Source organism: Gigantopelta aegis, chromosome 8 (assembly GCF_016097555.1).
Source record: "Gigantopelta aegis isolate Gae_Host chromosome 8, Gae_host_genome, whole genome shotgun sequence".
Classification (NCBI taxonomy): domain Eukaryota; kingdom Metazoa; phylum Mollusca; class Gastropoda; order Neomphalida; family Peltospiridae; genus Gigantopelta; species Gigantopelta aegis.
In genome coordinates this window covers 37166284-37189137 of record NC_054706.1, presented here as the reverse complement: position 1 = coordinate 37189137, position 22854 = coordinate 37166284, and the positions used below count along the sequence as shown (strand labels likewise).

The 22854-nt window shown below is 34.0% G+C and overlaps 1 protein-coding gene across 1 annotated transcript in view; it reads right to left on the bottom strand.

The window, feature by feature from the left end:
• Positions 1 to 22854, bottom strand: part of LOC121379569 (CCR4-NOT transcription complex subunit 6-like) — a 98181-nt gene that overhangs the window by 70465 nt on the left and 4862 nt on the right. The window contains exons 2-5 of the mRNA XM_041508217.1: positions 22090 to 22218; positions 18918 to 19181; positions 13289 to 13393; positions 12737 to 12796 (exon numbers count right to left, since the gene is read on the bottom strand). Of these exons, the coding sequence (XP_041364151.1) occupies positions 12737 to 12796; positions 13289 to 13393; positions 18918 to 19181; positions 22090 to 22201 (541 nt within the window). The 5' untranslated portion in view covers positions 22202 to 22218. The remainder of the gene's footprint in view (positions 1 to 12736; positions 12797 to 13288; positions 13394 to 18917; positions 19182 to 22089; positions 22219 to 22854) is intronic.

Below are 22854 nucleotides of genomic sequence, written 5' to 3'. Positions count from 1 at the left end.
TATGGCGTCAGACATATGGTTAAGGACCACAGATTTTGAGAGGAAACCCGCTGTCGCCACATAGGCTACTCTTTTACGACAGGCAGCAAGGGATCTTTTATTTGCGCTTCCCACAGGCAGGATAGCACAAACCATGGCCTTTGTTGAACCAGTTATGGATCACTGGTCGGTGCAAGTGGTTTACACCTACCCATTAAGCCTTGCGGAGCACTCACTCAGGGTTTGGAGTCGGTATCTGGATTAAAAACCCCATGCCTCGACTGGGATCCGAACCCAGTACCTACCAGCCTGTAGACCGATGGCTAACCACGACGCCACCGAGGCCGGTTAAAATAAATGTGTTGAGTGTGTCGTTAAATAAATCATTTCCTTCTTTCATTCCTTGATTATTTTGCAAGGGCGGGACGTTGCCCAGTGGTAAAACACTCGCTTGATGCACGGTCAGTCTAGGATCCACCCCCGCCGGTGGGCCTACTGGGCTATTTCTTGCTCTAGCCAGTGCACCACGACTGGTATATCAAAGGTCGTGGTATGTCCTATCCTCTCTGTGGGATGATGCATATAAAAGATCCCTTGCTACTAATGAAAAAATGTAGTGGGTTTCATCTCTAAGACTGTGTCAAAATTACCAAATGTTTGACATCCAATAGCCAATGATTAATAAATCAATGTGCTCTAGTGGTGTCGTTAAACAAAACAAACTTTTAACTCATTATTTTGCATCTAATTTAAAAAGTTATCAACTTCTGAAAATATGTGATCTGAAAAATACAACGTATTTTTTTTAAGCTGCCTATTATGGTTTTCTTAATCATTCATGGTGTTTTTCTAGGCTCAAAGTAAATAATGAGCATAAACCAAAAACAAGACAACAAAAATTGTCTTTGTTCTGCTTATATTACTTAAACATTTATTAATTTTGTCTTGTGTATCAAAGATATTTTCTTTACAAATGAAGATAATTATGGATAATCCTTACTGAATTGCAGATTGAAAAACATCCCATCTTACATGGATACTGGAAATAAAGTTAAATAACAGCTTTATTTCCATGGTAACCTGGCAATCAGATCACATGCTATGATTTATTTGAAAATAATCAGCTTTACTCTGGCCAGGATTACCAAGGTTTCATATAACATTCACTGGCTTCAGTTCACCATGCTTAATTATAGACAGTCTTATCTATATACCAGGAAAAAACAGAGAAAAAAAACAAACTAAAAACATCCCAACCAGTTAATGTGTTAATGTAAACAAATTAAGTTACACTTGATACGCACAACTGAAATATTAACATTTATAAAAATAAATATGTTCATACAGTTGATTGGTTATGGACACTACCAGATGTCACATTTGGCCATGAACTGTTAGATTTGCAGCGGATGAAATGGAATTCATTAATAATCATCAGCAATTTTCAAAAATAGGAAACATTATTTGTTTTCTTTTAAAGACCCTTTATAGTTATATTCAAAGTTGAATGATTTTTTTCAAATCTTAGATGAAATAAATACTATGTTCATAATGAATCAGACATCCTGGCAAATAAATACCACAATATTAGATGGATGAATTACATTTATGTCTTGTTATATAAGATTGTAGTGTTCGTAACCTTAAAATGAAAAAGATTGAAGCTACTGTCATAAGCATAAACATGGAATTATAATGCCCACTGATACATTTTCCAATAGCTAAATTGGCATACTTTTATTGAAATTAAATTTAGTCAGATCTTCCATGAACTGCTAATACAAATACACCAAAATAATATATTTATGGCCAAGATCAAATATTTAATTAATTAATTATTAATTTGTTGGAATACATTGAAAGAAGTAAATAAATAATGACTTTGTGTTTATGTAGGGTTTTTTTGTTTTACATTTTGTCATGTCTTTGTTGGCAGATGAAAAAAAGAGTCATAACTTTTTTCTCAGTGATATTTGCTGAAAATGTTTTGGACATGTACACAAATTGTACACATTCTACATCAGAACAATATAAGTTTTGAGTCCAACAATTAAACTTTATTTTTGGACCCATGTGGAAGTGAATGGTGCCCTTTATTGTAAAATAAGCCATATATGAATTGACAAGGAAGATATGGCCTGGACAAGAAAATTTAACAGGACATATGGATGGATAATGCCAAGTATAAGTCATATGGTGTAAAGGGCATTTTGTGATCGTAAAGGAGTACTATTATGAAAAAAGAAGTGTTTTTTGTTGGAAAGATGCCTACCCAAAGTTCTTATATCAATATATGCATTTAAAATTAGAAAAAGATAATTACGTGAATCAATAAATTAAAAAAAAAAATATATATATACTGCAGTCGTTTCAGTTTGAGTTTGTATTTACAGCTGTTGAGAAGAAACATGTGGTACCAAACCATACTGACCAAAGTCTTTGACCGACTATGACCGGGTCAACAGGCTGTGACCAGGTCTGACGTCAAAGAATCAACATGCCGCCCACTCACTAGGTGGCATTTGTTGGTAAAGGCTAAAACAATGGCTACGTCAAGTCCAGTAGAGGACTAATAAAAAGTCTGTAGAAGTCCAGAAGCCTTAATTTAGCATTCCTTTAATGAGCATCCTCAAATAATCAATGAATGGTCTATAAAATGGGAAAATATGTTTTTTTTGTGCATACAGAGTGTCATCACACCACCAAGTTGACTGAATATTTTACGATGTCCAATTTACTATTGAAACCTTTCCATTTTATTTTGTGGGCAGATGAAATGTTGACATTCAGCTAGCATTTCTAAAAAGAGTCTATTTCTAAATTGTAGCAGGGTAAATGTGACAGCACCCATATGCAGTGAAATGCAGAGTGACGGCCCCATCCTGTATATAACTGCTGCTTATTTAGGCATTTCGGAACTTTTTGCTCTTTTTTTCAAAAACCAAATGTATTTCAGTGTTTCTTAAAATAACATTTTAATAAATTAAATGTTTTTGAACATTTTCATTAACAAGTTATTAGCAAAGTTTTACCAAAAGAAATGTTGTAACTTATATTTTCCTTAACTCCTGAGGTCAAACTGAAAAACAATGCATAAGTAGATTGATTTTACCAAAGATATATCTATGAATAATTATATACTATGCAGATCAACAATGCAGTCAGTTGGTCAGAGGTACCATTTACTTTATGTTGCAACAGAGTATATTTATTTAAACATCAATTACATTCATCTATTCCAAGAGATAATTTAAACAAATATCTAAGGCTTCAAATAAAAACGTTTAAAAACAACTTCACCCCACACGTTCTAATAAAATAGCCACTACTTCACTTTTGCTTTTAGTGGACAAAACAATGTTGTTGTTGTTTAATGGATTTTTATATATATATATATATATAAATATTTATTTGTTGTTTTTCAGAAGACAGGTGTGTATCACTGAGATCTCAATTTACATATGTACAATTTACACCTGGCTATTCAGTGAGGCATAAAAAATTGAGTAAACGATTCTCATGTTAGTTTGCAGGGTCACTGGTCAGGGCAATGTACTCTTTGTTTGTGACGCAGGAAGCGAAAACTAGTAAACTTAATTTGGTGCCGTATTAAAATACAGATACATCTATGAAAGGCAACAACCTGCATTGACCCACACAGCATGGCTCTGAACTCCAGTGGAGATAAGACACATGCAAGAAACTTTTCATCAGTGTTGGTATGTCACATGATTAATACAGGTGAAAAACACTTTTGATGAAGCTGTTGACAGGTCAGATGGTGTTAAAATGAGCTGTTCCAAAAAGTATCAATTGAGATGGTGAAGGATGAGAGCATATCCTACACTCACCACCAATAAAATATGTGGGGTGCTTTCTATCTTTTTCACACTGAACCATTAAGCAACACAAGACCTATATTCAACATACAAGTCTTTGATTTTACACACAGGTGATGGCAGAGGTTAAAAGAACACTTGTACCAGATATTAAGCCCAGTGGTGAAGCACTTGCCTGATGTGTGGTCGATCAAGAATCGATCCCGGTCAGTGGGCCCACTGGACTATTTTTCGTTCCAGCCAGTGCACCATGATTGGTATGTTAAGGGCCATGGAATGTGCTATCCTATCTGTGGAATGGCACATTTAAAAGATCCCTTGCTAATTATGAAAAATGTATGTCAAGATAGGTGACAATTAATAAATCAATGTGTTCTAGTGGTGTCATTAAAGAAAACAAACTTTAACTTTTCTTATTTTTTCATATAATATTAATAATGCATGAATCATTGTTAAACTACAGACATTAAGTATAACTTAGTTATATCATGGTTTTGATGAGTTAACTGTATTTAGACGGCAGCATGAGACAGAGTCGAGTGCCTACCGTCTAAATACAGTTAACGAATCAAAACCATGACGTAACTGTTTTGTACCATAACTGACCATGTGACAGCTTCGTATGACGTAATCACTTTCGCGCCCATTTACATCAGTTGATCTTGTGTCAGTTGTGCGTGGGTTAGCGGTGAGGTTATTTGGTTTGAAAACGGATTTGGCGGATGTTTTGGTTTTTTAGATCTTGACGATTACGCATTATCACAGCTGGCTTTTAGTATGGAAAATGATTACTTGGATGATCTAACATTATCTCAAACCTGTGACACATGAGATTTGAATGTTTAATTTCCAAACATCAGAATAAAACTAAAAATTCGAGATGGGCAATTAAAATGTTCAACATATGCCAGGAAATTCGAGGCGATATTCCCGACTTGCACAAAATGGAAGCGTGACATTAGATCACAGTGCTTGTTCGCCTGCTGTGTTCCGAAATTGTAATTTTCATTTCTAATGCTCATCATTTACTCAAAAGTGCACGTTCAAGTTAAAATAGTTGAATAAGACTATGTGCATAATAGTTCGTATCTGTGTAATGTTTTTTTTTTATTATTATTTTTTTTGTGCATAATAGTTCGTATCTGTGTAATGGTTTTTTTTTTTTTTTTTTTTTTTTTTTTTTTTTTTTTTTTTTTTTTTTTTGCATTGTTTCAAGTTTTGATCTGAAAATACCCATTTGTCACAATTTACTTTTGTTTTTGTTTTTATTATTTATTAGCTTAAGTTTTATTTTTCTCTGTGAAGTTAACTGCACAGTTTTTAGGTCACGCCCCTCACAATACTGACGTTCCAAACTGGTATTGCAGTTACACCACATGCAACATCAAAGAGAAAAACACCAAGTCATGGTACAAAGTAGTTACAGAATACCATTCAAACGTGTGAAAAAAACAAACCCTTATTATTCTGTTTTGATAGTTACTAGCGGGTTGGTTGTATAAATAACTGGCAACATTTTGACAGCAGATTACTGTTGTTTATATCACTGTTAACCAACATCAGACATTTGACCTAAAATGGTTTATTTCTTGCCTGTTTTTAGTTATCCCAGCACTGTGGAAGTGAAACCATAAGATAAGTAAATTAGTCAGATAAGTCTTCCCTCCAGCACTTTATGGTGGCTGTGTAGTCTCAGCTTAAATGAGGGACATAAATAGGATTAAGAATACATTTATCACAGAGCCTGTCCACAAATATAGTTTACTAAATTTAGTGACTTACTGATATTATTAAGATGATCCAAAATAAAATTTAAGTATCAGAGATGAAACTGACTTTGTATTACGAAAAAAAAGAGTCTGAAATGTGGGAAGTGTTCAGAAAAACAAGTGTTCGTTTGTAGAAACTGCCCCAAAGAATTCCTACATTGAGTTTTGAAACTACCCAATTAAAACTCTATGAATTGATACTTTGAAATTTTAAATGTCAAACTTCAATTTTAATTTTCTAAAACTAAATTTAAAAAAAAAAAAGAGTATAAAATTCTAGTTTCAAAATCTATCTCTATTAGTTTCTGGAACATGTTCCAAAACATCTATGTATCAAGTTTCAAAACTATCCAATCAAAACTATGAGATTATAGACTTTAATATATTCAATATTAAACTTTAATCTTAATTTGTTAAAATTTAATAAAATTAACATTCTAAAATTTTGAAATCTCTCGCTGTTAGTTCCTCATAAAATACCTGTCTTAAGTTTTAGAATGGTCCATTCAAAACTTTAGGAGACAAATTTTAAAATTATCAATGTTAAACTACAATTTCAATTTGTGAAAATTTAATAAAACTTTTGAAATGAGATTATATATCTATTTGAACTATAAAATACTTTACTTTTGTTTGTAATCTATTTTCACATTTTTCGTGTGAATAAAATTCATGAAAATAAATTCCACATGCAAATAAAGGCTGATGAAAATTAGACTTTAAAAATTTTGCTTTGTTCGACCAGACATCATTAATTTCCACTGTACAATGCTGGTAGTAACAATGCAACACTTTAAAAGTCAAATCAAGAAAGCCATATATAAGTACATTTATCCTTTAACGTATCCATAATATCCATGTCATAAACCCATTTGATATTTATTATTATTAACTCGGTTAATAATGTTTTGTTGTCAATGGGTTATTTGTTTACCGCCAACAAGACTTGTATACCTCAGCGTAATGTTTTGATGAGATTTAGTTGAAGTGTGTGACGTCAAACTACATTTGTGCTAATTGCACTAATGTCATATTACTGGTGCTCAAGGCGACTTCAGAACTTCGACTTATTAAATATCAAATTAAAATGTTATTTTAGAAGTGTTATAGAACAAATAGAATTTGTTACTAGTGTTTTTTTAATATGGAAAGTATCAATCTTGTCTAGTTAATCAGTATTTGTCTCAGCAGAGCCTCGACAACTACCAATTAACATAGACGAGGTATTTCCATATTAAAAAACACTTGTGATGAATCCTTTATGTACACGCATGATAATAAACAATATTAACACTAAAACGTTTTGTATAATTTTGTTATATGTGCTGGTGATCAGTTCCATCAGATAAAAGCAACTCACGTGTTAAACGACTGATGTAAATTTATCCCAGTATGTTACAAATGTGAAAATGGAAAAATCCTGCCTTAGTTTGTACAATAATACTATACACATAGTACACATTTCATCTTCACCTTAAGGTTATTGGTTGTTGGTCAATCACAAACCGTATTGATCTAGTATTTTGACAGCAATAAATATTGTTTAAATTGAACTTGAGCTAGCATTGCGTCTTCAAATCTCATTTTGTCTTGGATTTGTTTTTTTTATACCAATTATGAAGATTACAAAAATGTGCACACATTTAGCACCTTATGTAATGTAATCAAAAAATATCTTTTTACGGTTACAAATTATTGATATTAAAAAACATTTATGTTCGCGAATTGACTCATTTTCATTAAATTGCAAAAATTTAATCCTGCAAAAATAAAATATATTACAGGATGTAGAATTTACTAGAAACTGACCCAGAGAATCCCTGTACAAAGTTTCAAAACAATTCAATCAAAACTCTACTAGAAAGACTTCAAGGGAAAACTTGATGGATGGATGATGGATAGACAAAACACCGAACAAATCGGTTTCAAAAATGCTCTGCTGATGAACATCATATTGGAGTTGAAGAAATAAGTGTTAATGCTAACAAGACAAACAGTTTCATCCAAACAGGTTTCTTATCAAATATATATATATATATATGTATATATCAGGGGTGGGGAAAAATAAAATTGTCAATCGGTCCCACTCAATATCATCACTACCGGAGATGATGGGGGGGGGGGGGGGGGGGGGAGAGAGAGAGGGAGAGAAGGAAAGAAGAAGGAATTTAAAAAAAAAAAAACATTTAAAAAAGATATTTGAAAAAGATATTTGCCAAATAGTTTTTTAAAAACTCATAGTGATATCTTGAATACAATTTAGTTTTTTATCACATCAGTGAAAAAACACCCCACAAATAGTATATATTTTACATAATGGAATAAATAATATAAAAAAGGAATAAAAGTTATGAATTTTAATTCTCATATACCGTATATTGCCGTGTATTAGCCGACTTTTGAAAATACTCCCGACCGTGACTTATAAATTTTTATTAGACCCTAAGCCTTTCACAGATTATGTAACAATAATTTGTGCACAGTATAAATAAAACACCCCATCATGCAATATTATGCAGTTTTTTGTTCTTGAATGCATTATAAGTTTGATGAATAATAATTAAAAAAATTACTTGTTTTATTGTCATTTCAATGGTAAAAACGTACTTTCCAACTGACCGCCATCTTTGTTTGACCTGTGCTGGGACCAGTCTTTCATATAACAAATTTAAGATACAAAACAGTGTTTTTTCTTCAAACAAGTATTATATTTCTAATATTATTGTTTTGTTGGGAGGGTGCATTAACTGTAAAGTAATGCCATAAATAAATTAAGCTCATTATTAACATTACCGACTGAAAAAACATAACATGAATTTCAGGACGATAATTACTCCCACTATTGTCACATGACCATACCATATACAGTGAACAGCTGCAGTCACGGACCGCATGATCTTTTGTTTCTGTGTGTGGTGGGGGATTAAACATGCCTCAATGATTTTACTTTTTACTGTCCAGTGAATAAATTAATTACTTGTGTGCAGTGATATGTTGTAACAGCTTGAATTATTTATTTTTTTATTATGTTTTATCAGTTCTAAATTATTTTTCACGGCATGGTAGATGTTAGCATTGCCGCATTGATTGCGATCACGATTACCTTGTTTGTAATAATTAAAGGGAAAACAACTATAATAAACAAGAAAAGCACAAGTCTATTTGTAGACAGTATTATTGAAATCGATACAACATACAGCTGGACAAAAGATGACTTCGGCTTATACACAAGACCGATGATTTTGTACTAGATATTTAGGGTCAAACTAAGAGGTCGGCTTATCTAAGGAGTCGGCTAATACATGGCAATATACGGTATGTATAAAAAGTACGAGTATTCAGTACTGTGTCCTGAAAATTAATAAAAGATGGCACTGTTGAAGCGTTTGACAGCCTGAGCTAGCACATGTTTAGACAAAGAGCTTAATAACGTCATCACTGATTGGATGAAATTTGACCTCTACTGGCTCTAGAGGTAACCAGTAAATGTAGCTATTCTGCTTACTCCCACTTCTTAACAAAAAAGGTGAAAACCTTGTTAATTTTAAAATCCTATATAATTATTGGACACAATACATTGAACAGTTAACAATAAATACATTTATAGATTATTTCAGTATATTCTGTGTTATTTCAAGCAGTTTGTACACAAAAACCTCTTGCTTCAGACTAGGACACTCGACACGACAGAGCTGCGTACACAGGTGTTGACAGGTGTTGATTGTAACCAGTTGCAAACTCTGGGTCTTTTGTTTTAATTGGAGTGTAATACCCTGATGGCTCTCTGAGTCTCACCAAGAATTACGTTTTTGTTTAGGCCTACATCTGTTTAATCTCTTGACCATCTCAGCGACTCTGACAAATGTCTAGCCTAGTGGCAGTGGACTGACACTACTATATGTCCGACTTCAGTGACTGACGATATATATACTACTCAAAAGAATTTAAGGGTCAGACGATATTTTCGACATTATTTTTTGAATGTCAGTTATATTAGCTAGACCATAATGTCATGCATGGTATTGTTCCATTTTGACGAAAGTGGGTCTAAACAACCCATAAATGAATTAAAATCCACTGTCATTGACACTGTCGACTAGTGCTAATGGCGAAAACATGCTTACATTTGCACGTAAATTAGGGCGAAAGCGAAAGGTCTGCTAAGTGCCCATAACTTGCTTTTTCACAAAGCGCTTCATTTGCACGCTTTGCACGTGTATTCCATGTTCCCAATGCTGAATTTCCGTATAATTGGAGCTTGCGTTCATGTACGGTGCACACTCCAAATTCGACAATGGTACGACTTCAACTGACTATCGAAGATCGAGGAAGGGCTATTGCTTGGCTTCAGGATGGCAATACGCAAAGAAATGTTGCTCTGAGACTTGGTGTCAGTCAGAGTGTCGTTGGCCGACTGTGGCAACAGTACCAAGCAACGAATTCTGTTCCAATAATAGAAATGGACGGATGCTTCGGACCGACAAGAATGACAAAAGTGGAACCGGCAAACACACGTTTTTAAACAATAATTTCAGTCTCAGAAATCGAGAATCAGTCCCAAACCGGGAAAAAAGGGCTTTTCCCCACCACTGTCAGGTATATTTTTATCCATAAAAAAAACCACCACAAAAAACATAATCAATAATGCATTCATGTTCTAAAAAAAACATTAAACAATGCATACTATCATGGAACACAAGTATAATACATATGACAATGTTGAGACAACTTTAAAATGTCTAATTAAATGAAGCAATCTTTCTGTGTGTACTGTTAAATACATGTTCCCTACCAGACCCTACAGGTTGGACTATACCAATTCAAATCCGATAGGCGACCATGTTAATGTTTGTGTTTAAAAACACTATATGCAATATATCAACCAAACTATGACCCATAAATATCAGTACTACAACCCCTACCTCAAAGTATTAACTGCAGAAAATGGTACCTTTCATGGATCATTTTCGGTATAACCAGATGTTTTTACAACACCCCTAGTTTCGCACAAAATTTTAGTACTTTTTTTTACATGTACCCCATACATGTTCCAAGCACAAGGCTACTTGACACAGTGGTACTAGATGAATTAAAATTGTATACTTTTTTAGCCCAGATAAAAATAATTTTTTTTACAACCAACACACTCACATTTATAACCAATCACAGGACTTGTGGTGTTAACTTCTCTATCAAAAGTTCGGTGCACCTCGAACTTCGACCCAGCCGGAAATTAATTGGTATAGTGCTACCTACAAACTCTTACGTTCAAGGGCCACAACTGTCAAACATGGATAAATTCCATTTTTGATGGAGTTATGGCCCTTGAATATATTTCCTTGATCTGGTCATAACTCTATAAAAAAATGTGTAAATCCCAATGAAAGTCATATTTGATTTGTATCTCTACTTGATAATACCTACACTCAAAATTTCAAGATATACTCAAAATAGGCAGTGTGAAAAAAAAGTTAAAAAAACTGTATGTGGGACAGACCAACCGACAGACAATAGTCCCGGTTGGACGGGTAGGGGATTAATAATACACGAAAATAAGTTATAATTCACACTAATTTCAGTGACTGCTTCACATATAAACTATATTTGCCGACTTGACCAGTTGTCATTCAAAATTGTTCTTCTGTTTAAGGAGGAAGTATAGCATCAGAACACACAGACCAATTAGAAAGGAGTTGTTTTTAAAAATATTTACTTCTATTTGTTTATCCATTTCTTTTAAATAACCTGTTCTTCTTATTTATTCTTGTTTTGGGTTTTTTTTAACATGATGAGTGGGATAAGATCTTTCATTTTATTTCCAATAGTAAAACCTCTAAAAGTAGTTGATAGTTAATTTGAAACTCAATTTCAGTCTGTGGAATATTACTGACTTTGTTCACCCTGTAAACATTAGAAACATCTGTTAATTGTCAGTATTTCAGTTCTGTCTTATTTCATTTCCAGTAGGTGGTACAGTGACTTTCATTTAACACTAAATTTAATATTAAAGCTCATCATAGAATGATCGGTGTTATACCTACAATGTATACTGGTACTTCATACAGGAAAACATGCAGATTCTAATACATATATATTGTCTTTGCCTAACAGTTTGTAAGATGTTATTAAATTATCAACTACCAGCCACAAAGTTAGCCATTTGAATAGAAAAAGCAACTTCTGGTTGCTCTAAGGTGCACAAAACAACCAGCAATATTAATTAGTGATTCCAATGCATACCACCTTGCAGTATTCTGAAGGTTTGGCATATAAGAATTTGAAATCATCATCAATTTTATGTCGATGTTGAGGTTCAACAAATCCACCAACCCTCGGTTCCAGCTAGTGAACGTTTGGTTTGGGCTAGTGGAAATTATCAAACTGTATTTCTGTAATACACAGGGCATTAGTGAAAGCTTCTGTGAGGGCTAGTGACTTTCTCAAACATACTGACAACAGAAATAAATGTTTGCATTTGTAACAAATATTTTAGAATGGGAAGGTGAGATAGCAGCTTTTGTTGCCAATTATGTAGCTCACGTTATTGGTTTAAACAATATTTATTTACTGTTACATTTGCAGTTTTGGGATTGGCCAACATGCATCAGCCTATATAAAGGAAGGAAGGAAATGTTTTATTTAATGACGCACTTAACACATTTTATTTATGGTTATATGGCGTCAGACATATGGTTACGGACAACACAGATATTGAGAGAGGGCTACTCTTTTCTATTACCAGCAAGGGATCTTTTATGTGCACAATCCCACAGCCTTTGATAGACCAGTCGTGGTGCACTGCCTGGAACGAGAAATAGCCCAATGTGCTCACCGACGGGGATCGATCCCAGCAGCCTATGTAAAACCCTTTCCTTACATTTTACAAATACAGGTGTTTTGTATACAGCCAGGATGACAAATATAATACACTGATATTTATAAACTGCCATTGATGAATGAATAAACAGAAATAAAAGATATGGAGGAAGAGAAGAGAGGGAGAGAGAGGGAGAGAGAAAGAATAAGAGACAGACAGACAGATAGACAGACAGGCTTATAGAGACAGAGAGGGAGGCTGGGAATTGGTATTTAAATATTTACGAATCTAGGCAACACACTTTGTTCAACATGTTATTAGACTTCACTTACTTGAGTTGTGATAGTTAGAAAAGTTGTTCTGTGCAGCAATAGTGCCTTTCAATTCATTTCCTGTAAAGACAAAACCAGTAATACTTCAATGCAAAGTTTAAAAATAAATTAATTTAGAAATGAATAAGATATTAAAAAACAACATAAATCTGAAAACGTTTACAGTATACAGATTTTTTTTTTTTTTTAATTTTCAGACAGGCCTGGACAGGCGTGAGCTACAACAGTTTGTTCTGAATGTGCACGTAAAACCCTATGACCTGACCTGACCTCTCCATTTAAGGTGAGTTATCACTCTCGCTCCCCATTACTCCGCTGAGTCTAGTTCAAAGAGAGTGATTATTTAGCTCCCCTTAGCATGTGAATTTATAAGGTATCAATAAGGTAATATCTTAAATGACTCCCCATAATCTTAGTAGAACAATTAATCACTCCACTCAAATTTTGTTTTAAATCAAGGTCTGCATTACATTTGTTATCATTGCTAGAAGAAATGTCATGCAAGATACATTTATCCAATTTACCAAGTCAACTCAGTTATATGAAACTTACTTGCAACATGTAAATGATCCAACATGTATGTGAGAAGTTTGTGCGTTCCATTTGCTTCAGCGTATATGTTCATGATTTCGGGGGCTAATGGATTGCCTTTCAAGCCTATCAAAGCAAAAGAAGAAAAAAAGTTAACACACCATATTAAATGGAAAACAATGTATACTCAATAAAAAGTAAAAACTTTGTTTGGTTTAACGACACCACTGGAGCATCTATTGGATGTCAAACATTTAGGAATTCTGACTCGTAGTCATCAGAGGAAACCAGATACATTTTATATGCACTTTCCCACAGACAGGAAAGCATATACCACGGCCGTTGACCAGTTGTGGTGTACTGGTTGGAACGTGATAAAATCCAATCAGTTGAATGGATCCACTGAGGTGATTAGATCCTGCTGTGCAAGAACTTCAGAAGAGCTCTCAACCAACTGAGCTAAATCCCACCCCCTGTATACTTAACAACAAATAAAATGGAAATATATTTATCAGAATATTTTGGTATCATATATTAAGAATACAAATTGTATTATGCAAGCCTCTGATGAGCAAAATACATTATTTTTATTCTTAATATATATTGACGATACCGAAACAAATGAGGATAATAATCTCTTTATCATATAATCTCAAGGTTAATACATGTTTTTGTACACTGAATACAACTACAAATACAGAACTATAATTCCAATCAGTCATTATTTGTTATTCTTACCTAAAAATAAACTAGCATTTGATGTGGGGGGTTTCAGAACGTGTCACAGCTTTAAATGTACAGTTGCTGTTGAACGTTTTTGATAAGATTATTATGAATGCATACATCAATTGTGAAGTATCACCTTAGTACATGTCAATAAATGAAGGGTCGTGAAATGATTAATTTACATCTAATTTGCAGTTATCAAATTGTGAAAATATGTAATCTAAAAAAAACATCATATTTTTTATTAGATTGGATACGTTACCAATTATATATTTATATAAATAGGCCTTGAGGTTATTACCACACAAGGGCAATAATCTCTTTATCTTACAATCTCAAGCTTTAAAGAACTCTTTTGTACTTTACTATAATCCAGTTATTCAGCTGATTGGGGTTTTTCTCGTTCCAAACAGTGCACCACAACTGGACAAACGCTGTGGTATATGCTTTCCTGTCTGTGGGAAAGTTCATATAAAAGATCCCTTGCTGCATTATGAAAAATGCATAAGGTTTCCTCTGATGACTACATGTCAGAATTACCATATGTTTGATATCTAATAGCCACTGATTAATTAATCAATGTGCTCCAAACAAAACAAACTTTATAATTCCAATCAGCCATTACCGTATTTGACCGGAAATTAGCCCAGGGGGCCAAGACAACTCATTGTAAGCTTAGCATGGGGTGGGCTTATTCCCAGACAAGGGGCCAGTTTTGTTGAAAAAAACACAAAAAAACTAATAATTAAAATAAATAATAATTAAATGAACTAGGAAAAAAATGAAAAACGTCCAGTAGCACATCTATTAATTAGTGTTCCATTTGTTATTAATAAATAATAGTTTATTAATTAAAAAATTTTTTTTACTAGTATCTAATTATCAGAAACGCACCTTCTATGTTACCAGTGCTGTTTATTTACATTCAAAATTTAATTCTGAGAAGACTTAAAACAACAAACTCAATAGTGTATACACACGTTTCTGACAGGCAGCCAGCTTACACTACAAAGAATTGTCAATCTAGGCCATTGTTCTTAGCCAATCAGAATACGGTATTTGCCTAATTAGCATTAACTGCGGACACAGTGTGGTGGTAAAAATAGACATTGGTTTTAGTTCAGACTTGGGTTTGGGTACTTCAAAAGAAATACTGCAGGCATGAAATTGAAAACAATGTTACACACTGTTACTGTTAGACTACTAAATCTCACTGGTGGTAAAATATTGTGTTACATTTGCGTGTTTAATTATTTGCAGGAGGTATGACCTTTTAAATGAACTTTGAGCAAACTTGCAGTTTTGTGTTATTTATAAGGTGACGAAGTTGGGGGTGGGCTTATTTACGAATGAGGGCCTAATTTCTTAAATGCTATCAAAATGGAGGGGGGCTTATTCAAAGACATGGGCTAATTTCCGGTCAAATACGGTACTTGATATTCAAATGACATATGAATGCCTTTTTGAATGGAAATGATGTCAAACTTGAATGACATAATTTTGGATATTCTTTGCACATTTGCATCTAATTTGCAAAGTTATGAAATTCTAAAGTATGTGATCTAATGGGTGTCTGATTTAGAGAGGTTTCACTCTGTGTGTGTGTGTGTGTGTGTGTAGTACTCTACAAAGCGAGTAAAATACTCGCCATGGCGACTAAAAACATTCCCTGGCGTCTAAAAAATAAAATCACATTCGCCAGTTGGCGACTGTCCAATAATTTTACTTTAATCTGTAAACAAAACTGAACATCGGAAAACACAGTGGACCAGTAGCAATTTATCTTCCATAAAACGTGTTTTCTATCGGTAATTTGTTTGAAAAATAAAAGTTTAAAACATGTTAATCGGACTATGAATAACAATTTTCCAGTATTCAAGAGTAAACACGGTGACGTTAAGTGGGAGGTAATACTTCGTTACGATGTTATCTCCCTTAACTTGAATATCAAGCGTTTGGAAATAATTCGGCCCCAGTTCAGTTTTGGATCAAGTCGGTCCTGTCCCATTTAGAGCCAGGTTTTATTTATATATTAAAATGACACTGTTGAGCCACTGTGTCTTTACTTGTCTGTTTGAAACTCAAACGTTAATTAATTTAAATGTCGACTTGTATATGTGTTATGCTGCGCTCCAATCGTCTCGTGCTTATCATGATAACGGGACCCTCCATGATAACAACGTCTCCAATCATGAATGTCATTTTAATCACGTCGGAAGTCATGTTCACCAGCGGAGGATGAAAACATGTTTTATTTTCATGACTCGACTTTTAAACGGCTTTTAAGACATAACTATTTACAAAACAGTATTTATGGATTTACAAGGTAGTAAGGTAGCCGATTGATAACCACTAGTAACATATTGAAGCCTGGTAGATATTATCACAATGCTTTTATTTAACTTTTAATGAGTACTGCAATTTAAATGCATATTTTAGCAGTGTCATTAAAATAGTAATTCGCTTAAATTCGTTTATTGGGTACAGAATTTGATAATGATAGTTAATAGTCATTCACTGTTTTAGTGGAACCGGACACAAATAGTAACTTGTAATTTCTATTTAACAACTAGGAATCACCTCTTCACGAGTTCATTCGAATGCAGTCCTAATAACAATTACGGCATTTGTAATGTGCCGTAAAATGACAGATGAATTGATTTAATTTCAAATATATATTAGCTGGCTATTAAATATAAGTGGCTGGCGACTAAAATATTATACTTTACTGGCCAGGGAAGAGTAAATTTGAACTTGCTTTGTAGAGCACTGGTGTGTGTGTATGTGTGTGAGGCTTTAGTTTTGAACATATTGGAAACGTTTTAAGCAAGTTTAGAATTTTTATGTATTTTCTATAGCATTTATTATTTTTGGTTTTAGCAAGTCTAACATTTAAACAAGCATGCACAAGCAGAGCACACTTTGCACATGTCTTGAACTAATTTTACTCTTTTGTCTGTGGTCAGTTTGTTCACTCTGTCAGTTGACTTCAGAGGTGTTCAGTACATTTGACATATTTGAAGATTTGTAGACGTTGAGCAAAGATAGTTTGAAGATGTGTGTCTTTCCAAGTTGTGGACTCAGATCCCATATATTTGAGTTTATCATTTCTCCTTATGAAACTACGTAAGCAGCTTTAACAGTTGAATTTTTAGTACAGAAATTGGGAATTTTCAGTGCCACTTTCATTTGGGATGGGGCCTATGTTCAGACCCACAGAATACCTGGATAAATCCCCGATGCATATAAAATTTTACCCTAAATCTGTGTGTGTTCGCTATGAACGGAGAACGTCAAAAGTATATGCTCGATTCGTCGCCTGTGCAGCCATTGCTTGACAAACCACAAATGACAGCCTGTTGTCAATTTCAGTTAACAGGTGCATTTGCGGATTTGAAATTGTAGGGTTCGTCTCAAAAAAATGAAATGAGAATTTTTGCGCTGTACAAAAAACGTTCGGTTGAGGATACATACTATTCTTTCGTTAAAACCAGTTTTGATCTTTACAACGTACTATCGACAATAGTACCTTCCTATTTAAGAATTAATATTTTATAAAGTGTTGGTAGAACTTTCAAAGTTTAGTTTGTATAACACATTGATCATGTATATATTTTTAATAAAATATATTAAAGTAGAAAATAACTGTTTTCACTTTTTAATTTTACGTGTGGTAAAATCGACATATTCAAATAAATATTATTTCGTTTGGAAAGGGTAAAGTTAGTTTGTTTTGTTTAACGACATCAGTGTCAGAGCATATTGATTTAATAATCATCTGCTTTTGGATGTCAAACGTTTGGTAATTTTGACATATAATCTAAGAGAGGAAACAGGCGCATGTGCAGGGGGGAGGGTATTGGGGGTCGAAATCCTTCCTTGACCAAGATAAAAAAAAAATTGAAATATATTTTCTGGAGGAACATGGCCCCATATAAACTTCGCTTAACAGTCTATAATCCTCAACCCCGCTGAAATCCCTGTACACGCACCTTGGAAACCCGCTACATTTTAAAAATATTTTTGTATTATTTATTTTTTTAGCAAGGGACTATTTATATAACAATCTCATCCAGAGTTATCTCCCCATGCCTACATATTTAGTTTTATCTTATTTTAGTAATATTATAATATGTAGGGGGCTGAATGTATCACAGTCTGTCTAGGATCAATCCCTGTTAGTGACCCCCATTATGTCTAGGCAATGTACCACGAATGATGTATCAAAGGCCGTATTATGTGCTATCCTCTCTAAGACTATATTTCAAAATTACCAAATATTTGACATCTAATAGCCGATGATTAAGAAATCATGGTGCTTTCTTGGTGTCATTAAACAAAACATACTTTAACTTTTACTATAATATGTAATAAATTACTAACAAAGAAACAACAAGAACAAAAAGAATTTGCTGGTGAATTGACAAACCAATTTGCTACAATCTTTATGCACATCGACTCATTTTGCTTCATCAAGTAAAATATCACCAACTGTCGGATCTTTTAACAAGTTCTGTGCTGAACTGGCTTGCAATTTCATCTTGTGTGTGTTTTGGGTGATTTTCTTTTAAGTTTGTCATATCTTTTTTTCACCAATTTATAAAGTTCCTTACAGCATCTTTTTGATGGAGGCTCTGACATGTTTTACACATAATTTGTAAGTGAACGAAAAAACAGACTACAAAGAATGATATTTTTAAACAAATTTATAAAGCAGTGACATGAATAACTTAAATCAGTCAAAATAATGCAAGATGTTTTTATTGCATCTCTACACAAAACCAATGCATGTTGTTTGAACAATACGGCAATGGGTCGCTGGCATGCCCAATCAACCATAGGTAATCGGTTGTAAACAAGTCATTACAAGAATTAAAGTTAAAGTGATAGTTAATGTTAAAACACTGGTAATGAGGTATCTTACCCAGGTTCTGCAGCTGAAACAGGTTGCCCAGCTCATAAGGCAGACTTCTCAGGTAGTTGTGATTTAGAAGTAGTTCGCGTAGACTGACAAGCTCTCCCAGTTCAGAGGGCAAACTGCGTAGTTTGTTGGATGACAGATCAAGGTAGGTAAGATGATTCAGTTTACAGATGTCTGCTGGCAAGTGGCTCAAGTTGTTGTCATTCAAATAGAGGGATGTCAAATGCCTAAGCTTCCATAATTCGGGACCCAGATTACGTACTGGTCCTAAAAAAAAAAAAAAGATTTTTTATAAGATTATTTCAGGCCTTTCCCCAGGATTTTTTTAAGGCGCTTACATATTTAGCATCATTATAACACAAAAATCAAGCCAAAAGAAGTGGGGTAGTGAGTTGAAAACAGTTAAGTGTTTGTCTTCAATCCATCAAATCATGTTGGGGTTGTTTTTGTGTGGGAGGAGGGGGGCTTTTTTCTAAAAAAAAACCCCATCAATTCCCCACCCCCAACAACTTCATAATTTGTGTCATGTTGTTGTTGATTTCAGCGTCGTGTTAAATGCTTGTTGTGATTTCTGCTTGTAAAATACCTAAGCTAAGAATGCTGACTTCACAGTATATTTCATTTATAAAAAAAACTACCAAAAAAACCCCAAAACGTTAAATAAAATTTTACTTTAAAAACAAAATCCAGCTAACTTATTAAATGTCATCTCACAGTTTAACAAATATATATCTAGCATTATCTAACAAATATGATTATTGTAAACTAATTCAGTGTACGTTTAACTGCAATTTGTATAAATACTGCATGCACATTTCCCGCGATCGCGATCTCAGTGCGTGCTCTCGACCATAGGTACAAAATTAACAAAGACAAAGGAAATAACAAAACTGCAGTTAGGTATTCATTGATGCAAACAACTATTGTTTTTCTACACATTTACATCAAGATTTACTCCTGTGTAATCGTATTGTTCATGTCCGCAACGATATCTCTTGACACGTGGGTGTCAGCTGACTGAAGCGTGACGTATATTACGCCGAGAGCTTTCCTCAGTTCAGCCAACAAACGTTTTTCCTAACGTTCGCGAACTACTTGATTGGTGTCCGTCGTGTCCATTTGGTTTAACGTGAAGCGCACAAAACAGTGTAGCGAACGTTTTGTTTCCGCTCGGTCTGGCTGAACTCAGCCCTTGGGATAGCCGACATGTCGTTCGGCCCTGAACTGGCATGTGTATTCAAATTGACATGCATTGTCGGTTTGTTTTTATTACTTTGGTTCAAAGACTTTACAAAATTAAAATAGCAAGTTACATATCTTCCAGACATTGAATCGCCGTCACATTGCTGTCATACATGTCGAATGCATGCGTTAAAATTAATAACCATGATTATTAAAATTAGCAAACATCATAAGGCATACGCTGTATTCTGGATAACACCGTTTCTCGTTACCGGTCGCCAGATCGCTATTATGCTAATTGAATATTTGGTATTATTATGTTTGAGGTGTCGAATAGATTATGTAACCGTTTGTTCACATCAGAAGATAGAAAATGACGTTACGGATCACAGCTCCATTGTTTTGTATACATGTTACAAATTAAGCCGACACGGTCCTGCAGTTAAGGCGCTTACCAGACACGAAGGCGCTTACTTGGCTGGCTAAGGGAGCACGGGCCGTGTCGGCTTATCGCTCTAGGGAAACCCCTGTATTTATATTAATATATCACATACCAGCGCCCACTCTGCCACATTAGGTAACTGCTAATTTTTATACAAAATGGCAAATGTATGCACGACGTCACAGGTCAGTAGCTTGGAGGAAAGGTTGGCGGACCATTTACAGGTTCGCCATGTCAGTCGCTCATTCCTTTTAAATTGTGCACGTACTGGTTAACTCATCTGGGAGGCACGAAAAGTAAGATATCTCACCCGATGTCACACCAGTTGACATACTGTACACTGTATACAGTGCATTCCCCAACTCACATTTCCCACCGTTTTGCACTCACCAGAAATAATAATAAAAAAACAAGAAACAATTTAATTTAGTGTATAGCAGCTTTTGTTTTTCGTTTTTCAATGAAAATACCTGTGAATTTCAAGTTGAAAAAGTGGTTTTCGGCAGGTATTTTCACTCAACAATAATGGCGGAACATCACGGTCATTTTCAAGAATCAATAGCTGATTGTGACAGCTAATTTGATAATAAATTTGACCATTTTATCAACAAAGAAAATCATACAACATTGGGATGTGAATCGTAGTTAGTTTCCAAAAAACATTCTGGTCAGAAAAACAGTTATTGGGAATAAACGAAATAAATACTGCACATCTGGTCACAAATCCGCCTAATTAAATGTGACTTTTTCTTTAAAAAATATTACCTAATTTTAATCAACATTAACTGATCTAAAATATCATAAAACTTAGAAAAACCCACAAAACTAATACTTACTGATTCATATATAAACTTTATTTTATGTATTTATAAAAAAAATTAAGTGAAAATATATAAGTAAAAGTTATAAATTTGTACCCCTCAACATGGTTTTTGTCAAAAATTAATACAGTAGTCAGAAGGTTAAGTAATTGTAAGGGACTTTTGTAAGCTTTGGGGGATCCTGAATTCAGGCGTGTTAGTTTTGAATATGCCAGATTAGTCTTTGGAGTTCTGTTTCTTAAAGCTATTTTTCAAACTGTGATTATTATGTAGAGCAGTTAGTGGCGACTGATATTATTAAACAAATTATAATCAACATTTGTGGCCAGATGTCCAGTATCAGTATGCTATCAATCTCTAGTACTGACCAAAACTCATATTCATTGTTGGTCAAATTCATTACCAAATTAACATAGACAATCAGTTATCAAATCCTCAAAATGACATACCACCACTGTTATCTAGCCAACTTATATTCACCGAAAAGTGCCTTTTCTACTCAGAATTCATAATTATTTATCTCAGAAAAACACTAACAAGGTGTTCATTTTAAAAAAGAAATTAACTTCATATTCTGTTATTAATTTTACCCAATGGGTTGCATAAAATGGCAGATAACATGAATTAGTGAATGTACTTTTTAAGTCTTCATACATTGTTAATGTCAGAAGCATGTTAACCTCAGGTGTAATTCTATAATGCGAGTCATATTAACTGATACAAAGCCTACCACATATTTCCAATTCAGTCCAGGAAGACTTCTTGCCTGCAAGCTGCTCATCCTGTGACATGATAGTGTGACACCTTCGTGGATTGGGCGATTCATATTTTTCTTTAGGCATCTTTGTAGAAAGAAGTACTGAAACAAAGAACCGTGGTTATTATGAACAATTCTCAAATATTTTTATTTCGATCAACATGAAATTGTTACTTAAGCTTATTCTGTATTCTATTTCTTATTATTTGCAGGGTTCTTACACTTGTGGCATAGTAAAATGACAACTTTCTAGAAGATTTTTTCAACATTAGTGCCAAGGTCTATTAGTTGAAGATAAAGTTCTACAGAGCAGAAATTTTCTTGATACAAGCAAACAATATTATGGTCATTATACAGTCAACTGAAGAAAACTTGGATCATTTTCTTTTTATTGAAAACTTTGTAACTGTAAGATAACCTGATAAATATTATAACCTGAAAATTTGTTGTGGGAAGTTTAACTGTGCTGTCTTTGTCACAGTTTGTGGTTAGATCTGATTCGCTGAATTAAAAAGCACAAAATGTATTTTATCTTTTCTTCTGACTTGTAGTCATCAGAAGAAACACGCTCCTAATGCAGCAAGGGATCTTTTTCATGTATAAGCACTTTCCCACAGACAGGAAAGTACATACCATGGTTGTGGTGCACTGGTTGGAACGAAGAAAAAAACAATCAGTTGAATGGATCCATAGAGGTGGTTCGATCCCGCTACACAAGCACATCAAGCGAGCACTCAA